Source organism: Chrysochloris asiatica, unplaced genomic scaffold, assembly GCF_000296735.1.
Source record: "Chrysochloris asiatica unplaced genomic scaffold, ChrAsi1.0 scaffold00065, whole genome shotgun sequence".
In the NCBI taxonomy this organism is placed as follows: Eukaryota; Metazoa; Chordata; class Mammalia; order Afrosoricida; family Chrysochloridae; genus Chrysochloris; species Chrysochloris asiatica.
In genome coordinates, this window is record NW_006408583.1 from 9,911,347 (window position 1) to 9,921,158 (window position 9,812).

General features: G+C 36.6%; 1 protein-coding gene across 1 annotated transcript in view; it reads right to left on the reverse strand.

Annotated features, from left to right (window-relative positions):
• CNTLN (centlein, centrosomal protein) overlaps nt 1–9,812 on the reverse strand; it is a 407,185-nt gene that overhangs the window by 258,704 nt on the left and 138,669 nt on the right. Inside the window, exons 9-10 of the mRNA XM_006864477.1 lie at nt 4,858–5,013; nt 2,779–2,904 (exon numbers count right to left, since the gene is read on the reverse strand). Coding sequence (XP_006864539.1) covers nt 2,779–2,904; nt 4,858–5,013 — 282 coding nt within the window. The remainder of the gene's footprint in view (nt 1–2,778; nt 2,905–4,857; nt 5,014–9,812) is intronic.

Below are 9,812 nucleotides of genomic sequence, written 5' to 3' on the forward strand. Positions count from 1 at the left end.
ACAGACAGACGAGTGGTGGCCATTTGGTTTTATGTCTATACTGTCTCTTTAAATTTTCCTTAAGGTAATACAAAATGACTGAAACATTGACAGGGAACTGCCAAAGATTAAAGACTTCAGATGAGGACATGGAACAAGGGATATAATCGCTGATTTCAGTTGTTGGATCTTAGCTAAAAGCAGAAAATACCAGAATGTTTACCTGTGCTTTACTGACTACAGAAATGTTTTCCACCATGTGGATCATAACAAGCTAAATACAAAATTGCAGAGAATGAGTATAACACTTAATTATGCCTAGGCAGAACCTGAACATAGATCAAGAGGCAGTAATTCAAACAGAACAAGGAGACACTGAATGGTTGAAAATCAGGAAAGGTGTACTTCAGGTTGTATTCTTTCACCATAGTTATTCAATCTGTAGGTTAAGCTAATAACCCAAGAAGCTGGATTATATTAGGAAGGTCATGGTATCAGGAGGAAGATTCATTAACAACCTGCAATATGCAAATATGATACTACATTACTTATTGAAAACAAAGAGGACTTAAAATACTGATAAGATCAAAGACCACAGCCATCAGTATAGGTTGTACCTCAGTGTAAAGAAAACAAAAATACTCACAAATGGACCAATAAATAATATCAAGATAAATGGAGAAAAGATTTACGGTTTCAAAGACTTCATTTTGCGTTGGATCCATTATCAATACTCATAGAAACAGCAGTCAAGAAATCAAATGCAGTACTGCATTAGGCAAATCTGCTGCACAAGATCTCTTTAAAGTGCTCAAGAGTGAAGATGTCAGTTTGAGGACGAAGGTGCACCTGACCCAAGTCATGATATTTTTAATAACTTCATATGTTACTATACTATTATGAAAGTTGGCCAATGAATAAAGATCAAAGGAGAATTGATGCATTTGAGGTATGGTAATGGGGAAGAATATTCAAAGTAGCATGGACTGCCAGAAGAATAAACAAATCTGTGTTGGACGATGTACAGTCAGAACACTCCTTAGATTTCAGGATGGCGAGTGTTCGTCTCTCATACTTCAGACATAGTATCAGAAGGGACAAGTTCCTGGAGAAGGACATCATGGTTGGTAAAGTCAGAGAAACAGAGGACGACTCCCAACAGTGGGAGGAACAATAGCTTCCAGCTTAACAATGACTGTAAGGATGGCATGGACCAGGCAGTGGTTCCTTCTATTGTGCATACTGTTGCTATGAGATGGAACCGATTTGAGGCACCTAACAACAACAAAATCACGTTTTCTCCTGAAATACATATAACCTAAATCAAAAATTTTTATACTTAAGAGTAAAATGTATTCGTCGTATAACGTGTGACCAAATATAAACTTTAAATATACTAGATACTAATGGTGTGGAAGTGTTGGGTTTGTAGTATACCATAACTACTTAAAATTCAGTTATATGACATAACCTCAAAGAATGCAGGGCTTCAAGTAGTTTCAAATGAGTAATTCAACCACATTAAAATCAGGAAAAAGGAAAAAGTCTAAATAGACATATAAACCCACTGCCACTGAGTCCGTTCTGACTCACGTGATCTTTTAGGGCAGAGTAGACCCGGCTCCACAGGTTTCTGAGACTATAAAGCTTTATGGGAGCAGATAGCCTTGACTTTCTCCCACATAGTGGCTGGTGGGTTTGAATCACCAACCTTGTGGCTAGCAGTCCAATGCTCAGCCCAATGAGTCATGAGGTTGTCGTTAACTGCCATCGAGTGGGGTCTGACCCATAGTGATCCTGTGTAGGGTTTCCAAGGAACAGCTAGTGAGCTTGAACCGCAGACCTTGTAATTCAAATGGTTTTGCATCTGGCACGTTAACCCACAGCACCACACTAGGACTTCCTTTCATCTAGGTAGGAAATGTATTTATGTCACGATGTTGTTGTTGTTGTTGTTAAGTGCCGTCGAGTCGTTTCCGACCCATAGCGACCCTGTACAGGGTTTCACGATAGTGACATAAAATTGGCTTCGTATGCATTAACAATTATCTCCGTGAAAGAGAATCCATACAGTCTTACTTAGGAAATACAAACTTTCAGAGACAAGCTAAGAAAACACAATTATAAAACACAGGTAGAGCGCAGGTTCATATACCACATATTCTGATACAAGTTCAGGTGCAGTGGAAAAATATTATTTATATTTTTTAACATTTGTGTTATTGAACTTTTCTATAAAGGCTAGTTACAAATGACCTGAACTAGTTAAATTAGGTCAAGAGTTTTAACCTTTTATTGTCATGTCTTTATTACACAGAAAGAACCACAAGAAATTCTCTTCTCACATACTTTAATTCTTTTTTTCTTTTGGCTCAGAGAATCTATGAAAAATGTTATTCCCAATTTTAAGCCAAACTATTTCCAAGTAGTGTATAAGCATTTCGTTTTCATGTAGCAAACATTGTTTATCACTTTATGTTCCTCAGAAATGTTAAAAACAAGTTCAACTGTTTAGATACTTTTATACAGGCAATTCAACTCACCAGCAATAAATTATAAATAGTAATTTGTGGAAATGTATTTACTTTGGTGGGGCTTAATCTTTGGAGTCCCGGTGTGGCACTGTGGGCTAATGCACCAGACTGCAAAGCCGTTTGAACTGCAAGGGCGGTGGTTCAAGCTCACCAGCTGCTCCTTGAAAACCCTGTACAGGGTCACTATGGGTCGGAATCGACTCGACAGCACTTAACAACAACAATCTTTGGAAGGTTACTACTAAAGAAATATTTTAATTGTCACCTTTAGTTGCAGCATCTTCTCCAAGTTTTCAATCTTTCTTTCAGCTTTCCTCAGCTTCCTCAGCAACTCTGAGTCTGTGAAAGAGCACTTAGGGGACAAAGACCTTGAGCGTTTCACAGGTGGTTTCTGGAGAATAAAACAAGGGCATGGTGGAACTAGTACGAACACTGGATTATGAAAGACATGCAAAATTAAAGAACAAGTAATTTTGAATACTAATAATGAATTATAAAAAAAAAAAAAAAATCCTGCATGGAATACCAGAGAAATAACAAGCAGAATTACCACAGTGCTACCGCTAAAGGCTTCTCTGTGACTCGTTAATGAGAATATTCATTTACATTTACATTGTTTCTTTCAGAATAATGATGTCCCATTAGGGGAGACTAAAGGGTTATAGACTCAGAAATGCAAGAAACCTCATTACAAAGGAGGGGATAGAGGCTGGTCTAATTGCTCTATAAGGGTCCAAGGTTACACTTGATAGGACAACCAGAAACAAGAGGGAAAGGATTTTTTTCCCTTTGAAATAGTTTAACACACTGTGAAGTTGAAGGAACAATATGCTTGAGGAATATAAATACAACAGACAGTAGATCTTATACCATAATGACCATATGGTCATTAACTATAATGTGGCTAACTAGAGACAAGACTGTGTGTTTATATTATGTACAGCTTCATATAGCAATCTGGAGAAGGAATATGTGAGAACAACTATTAAGCTAGGCAACATATTGCTCAGATTTACTGCATGTCCTTACAAAAAGGAAATCCAAATTCAGTTCAAAATAGTCTCATTTGCTTGACTTTTATTAAAAGCAATGAAACACCAACGTACTACATTTTCAAATTTCAGCAATACAGCAAACAAGAAAACAAGAGTCCATAATATTGTATCTCAATTTTTAGAATGTTTTTCATGTAAATACGCTAAATTCTTGTGAGACAATTCCAAAACAACTAGAAGCAAATACTCCACTTGTGCTCTTTTAAAAGGGGAGAAAAAAAGGTCTCCCTCTAAAAATTACTAATAATATTTGAGAGGTAAATAAGAGTACCACAGAAACCTAGGTCTAATTTGAACTGCTCCCTTTATTAAAGTAACTTATTCTATCTCTAAGAAAAAAGTAGCAAGAACTTAAAACAATCATCTTTAAAACACTGTTTTCTACTTTAAAAAAGCCTTATTCCTCTACTGCTGATAAAACAAATGAGAGAAAATGATGTCTAAGACTTCTTACTGTTAGGGAAATGTTATTATAATTTATCTAGAAATAATGCATTTACAATATGATTTGAAATTTTTATCATTAGACAACATTCTACAGAATCATTTGTACAATATATGAATATATAATGAATTTATTATAAAAGGGAAAGCTACGACAATGTAAATATATATTAAAGTTTTTCAACATTTGCTTAGTTTTCTCAACTGCTAGCCTTTAAATATTTATGAACTCATGTATGAATATGAATGTTAAAATCCACTATTTTATATTCTATATTATTGTAACTATCATGATCTAAACAAAATAGAAAACATTAGAAAGTATTTTGTGTTAATTAAAATTAGAAAATTGATTTAATGGCCAACATCAGCTAGATGAGGGAAAATTGCTGGAACATTTTTATACAAAATATTAGTTTCTTGGCAAAATAGGTATATGGTTACTAATACAATAATTAATATAATGCATAATATGTATAATTAGAATGATAATTAATTTGCTATTGTTGTTTTTAAGTGCCGTAAAGTGGATCCTGACCCATAGTGACCCTGTATAGGGTTTCCAAGGAGCAGGTAGTGAGCTTGAACCACCAACCTTGCAGTTCAAGCAACTTTGCAGTCTGACGCATCAACCTACAGCGCCACACCAGGACTCCCAATTAGTTACTCAGGAAGGTATTATTCAGCCTTTACAAGTAAAAGCTTCCTCCTCCTAACAGTCATTTTGCCAAGCATTTGGCACAGAATGCTTTGTAAAAAGGTTCCAGTTTGTTTTTTAACTCTCCCCATCTCCTAACTTGCGAGCCTCACTCTGACAAAGTCATAATATGAACACCTGCCCCTACCTTATGTTTTCCTTCAGTACTTGCCATGATGCTGTTAGATCTGTTTTCTGATAGTTTTTCATTTGCTATTTTCAATTTCTCTTGCAAATATTCAATCTCAGACTTCTGCGACACCATTAAGGTTTCTAAGCTGGATAAAGATGGCCGTTGAGACACCTATAAAGACAAAGTTTCTGTAAATAGGTATATGTGTGTTTTCATCTTATAAAATTTCATATATGCAAATATGCATATAGATTTGTTTTTAAGTTCTATAGTAAATTCTGACCCACAGAGACCCTATGGAGGGTTTCCTAAGAGTGGCGGGTGAGCTTGAACTGCCGACCTTGAGGTTCAAACTGTCCTTGCAGTCCAGCGCATATATATTATTATCACCTAAATCACAAGTAATTAGAAAAAAAAAAAGTTACAATAAACTATAAACCAGCCATAGCTAAACTTCCATCATTCTAACAGAATGATACTTTTCAGTGTAGTAACCAAGACTCTGTGTATTTCCATATACAAGTTTGTGATTCAAATTTGCAAGAGAATAAAATGAAAGTGTGTTTGCATGATACATATCAACTATAATCCTTTCATATTTATTATAATACACATATTTCCCAATGAAATAATTCTGGTTATCAAGAGTTGTTCACTATGACAGGCCAGGGGAAGTACATCATTAGCATTACAGGTCTACTTAGCTTTTTTGTTGTTGTTAAGTTCCGTGGAGTCGGTTCTGACTCACAGCAACCCTGTATAGGGTTCCCAAGGAGCAGCTGGTGAGTTGAACCACCAACCTTGTGGTTCGCAGTCTGGTGTTTATCCTACAGCACCACATCCAAGTATTTAAAAATACTGTTAAAGACTTGACTCAAACATATCGTAAAAGTCAACACTGCTCATATGAGTCTCTCTTGAAGTTTGTTTCTGAGTCAAAGTAGTGTTAATTCCAAATGTTCACAACAGAGACCACAGGATAATTAAGTTTGTTCATGACCATGATAGTTGCTTTTAGTTTCCACTGAATTGATTTTGACTCATGACAACTAGCATCCTGCAAAATTGTATTATCACGAAATTCAGACCATTACTATCCATGCATATATAATATTTTCAAATTAACTACTCATTGACTAACAACAAAAAATACTGCATCACAGTAAAAACCATTTATTCTTTCAATTTACAGGCAAAGAAAAAAAAGCCAAATCTTTTGATTCTTAATATATTAAGTACTGATTCAGTAATATGGAAAATAGCTTCATTTAAAGTTGTGAAGAACTGTTTTTGTTCTTAAATGATAGTCCTATGCACTATTAGAAAAAAATATGAGGGAGCTTCAAAGAGGTCATGGAAAATCCCAGTATCTTTTCATTCAATTTACCTACAACTTTTGCAGCCTCCTCATGTATGTTTAAGGAGCTCTGGTAGCGTAGTGGTTATGAATCAGGCTGTGAACCTTAAGGTCAGTGGTTTGAAACTACCAGCCGCTCTGCGGGAGAAAGATGAGGCTTTCTACTCCCGTAAAGATTTAAACCCTAGGAAACTCTGTACAGGGTCGCTATGGGTCGGAACCAACTCAATGGCACCTAACAACAACAATATATACAAATGCTTCCAATTTTAAGCACTTTTTATTTTGTGAGGAGAGAAATTGTGAAAAAAACTGTCGTAACATTAACATATTTTTATATAAAAGTGGTCATCTCTGATTTATAATAATATGGCTTCAAAAAGTTTGTAGAAAAATGAAATCGAAAGAGAAATGTTTTCATGAGCATTTTAAAGCCCTCTCACATTAGTACTTTTTCCTCTTATTTACGTAACCTGATTTGTTTCCTCGCCTTTATTTCATTTCAGTATAAAATATTTTCTTTGGAATGTTGTATGGTGGTAGTGGTTATGTGCCATGGAGTTGGTCCCAAATCACAGCGACCCTGAACAGGGTTTCCAAGGCTGTAAATCTTTACGGGAGCAGAAAACCTCATCTTTCTCCCACAGAGCAGCTGGTAGTTTCAAACTGCTGACGTTGCGGTTCACAGGCCGACTCGTAACCACTATGCTACCTGTATAACTATGCTTTGTTGTTGTTGTTAAGTGCCGTCGAGTCGGTTCCGACCCATAGCAACCCTGTACAGGGTTTCCGAGGCTGTAAATCTTTACGGGAGCAGAACGCCTTATCTTTCTCCCGCAGAGCGGCTGGTAGTTTCGAACTGCTGGCCTTAAGGTTCGCAGCCCGATTCGTAACCACTATGCTACCAGAGCTCCATGTATAACTATGCTCCATGTATAACTATACTAAATATTTACTTTATTACCCTGCTTTGAAAACCAAAGGAAACATTTCTTCCAGTAACTGTAACAGACCCTGTCCTATGTATTTTCTTTCCCTTTTAATCACAGTATGGCTATTATTAAGTTGCATGACAAATTTATGAAGTTAATATTTATTTTCATTAGACTGCCAAAACAAACAACTTTCAAAATCTACCTGCTCTAGTCTAGCTTTTCATTAATAAAATGATGTACTAAACCATCGCTAACCAAGTAAAACTTAAATGAATTATTCAAGATTAAACAAAAATTTGAAGGAAAAAAAAACCCTTCAGGTTATTTATATATACCATAGGTCATGCTGAGTCCTTTATTTTTAGTGTTTTTAGTTTTTATTGTGAATTATGTGGCAGTTTACATGGGAGAACATGAACTTTACATTCCACCTGTTGTATTTCGTTTCACTACAATGACTACAATCCTCTCCATGCATCATCATTCAACAGCATTTGCTTCCATTCCCTCTGCTCTGTTTGTTTTTTGGTTGGGGGCAGGGATGTACACCAAAGCACTCAGTAATATATAACCATTCAAACAACCAAAGGGTACACTCCACAAATCTGTCCTCTGGCCATCAATACACAGCTCCTCTCCCTCCCTGAATACAGAGTCCCAAGCCCATCCATCTCTCCATGTCATCGTCTCTGCCTCCATCTCTGCTTCTCTGGATAGGGTCTCACATTTTACTTTTCTCCCTTGATGGTCCCAGGGTCCTCTGCTCCAAGACTGCAAGATCAACCACTCCCCTCCTTTTGTTACAAAATGTCTACCTTTACATTTGCAACACTCACAATCTGTCCTTATAGCAATTATTCACTATTGAACCACAAGAGTTTTATACCCATCTCCTTTTACCATGTTGAGTTCCCTTTAGTAAATAATTTTGTCAAGTTATCATTAGATTATAATACTGTAAGATTTTTTTAAATTAAAGTTAACAAGAAGGAGCTCTGGTAACATGGTGGGTTATGAGTTGGGTTGCTAACAGTAAGATCAGGAGTTCAAATCTATCAGGCACTCTGAAGGAGAAAAATGACTTTTTCTGTTTTCATAAAGATTTACAGCCTCAGAAATCCCATACAGGTTGACTAAGAGTCGGAAATGACTTCACGGAACATAATCACCACCACCAAAATTGTAAAAAGGCATCAATGAAAAATAACTCAAATAATTATGAAGACATTTAAGAAAGTTTAAATATTAGATGTTAGATTGATGTTAGGTTGAGGACTAAAGTGCACCTGACCCAAGCCATGGCATTTTCAATAACCTCATATGCATTGAAAAGTTGGACAATGATATGATATAAAAAAGATTGAAGAATGGATGTGTTTGAATTATGGTGTTGGAGGAGAACATTGAAAGAACCATGGGCTGCCAAAAGAACCAACAGATCTGTATTGGAAAAAGTGCAGCCAGAGTGTTCCTTACAGGCCAGGATGGCCAAACTTCGTCTCTCATACTTCAGACATATTGTCAGGAGGGACCAGTCACTGGAGAAGGATATCATGTTTGGTTGGTAAGGTCAGAGAAAAAGAGGAAGACCCTTTCAGTGAGATGGATTGGCTAAGTGGCAGCATCAATGAACTCAAGCATGGCAACAAAAAGTAAGGTTAGCCCAGTGACTGGTCCCTCTTAACAATATGTCCGAAGTATGAGAGACAAAGTTTGGCCATCTTGGCCTCCAAGGACCACTCTGGCTGCACTTCTTCCAAAACTGATCTATTGGTTCTTTTGGCAGCCCATGGCACTACCATTCTCCTCCAACACCATAATTCAAAGGCATCAATTCTTCTATGATCTTCTTTATTCACTGCCCAGCTTTCACAGCCATATGAGGTTATTGAAAATACCATGGTTTGGGTCAGGTGCACCTTAGTCCTCAAGCTGACATATTTGCTCTTCAACACTTAAAAAGGCCTTGTGCAGCAGATTTGCCTAATGCAATACATCATTTGATTTCTTGACTGCTGCTTCCCTGAGTATTGATAGTTGATCCAAAAAGAATGAAGTCCTTGACAACTTCAATCTTTTCTCCATTGATAAAAATGTTTATTTGGTTCAGTGGTGAGGATTTTTGTTTTCTTTACATTGAGATACAATCCATACCAAAGGCTTTGCTCTTTGATCTTCATCAGTAAATATTTTAAGTCCTCTTCACTTTCAGCAAGCAAGATTGTATCATCTGCATATCATGAGTCTTCCTCCAATCCCGATGCGTTTTCCTTCATATAACCCAGCTTTTCGGGTTATTTGCTCAGCATACAGGTTGAGTATGTATGGTGAAAGAATACAACCCTGTCGCATATCTTTCTTAATTTTAAACCATTCAGTGTTCCCATGTTCTGTTCGAACAACTGCCTCTTGGTTTATGTACATCTATATAGATTCCTCATGAACACAATTAAGTGTTTTGGAATATTCATACTTCACAATGTTATCCATAACTTGACATGACCCACACAATCAGAAGCCTTTGTGTAGTCAATAAAGCACAGGTAAATATCTTTTTGATAGTCTCTGCTTTCAGCCAAGACCCATCGGACATCAGCAATGATATCCCTTGTTCAACAGCCTCTTCTGAATCCGGCTTGAACCTCTGCAAGTTCTCTGTCAATGTATGCTTGCAACCA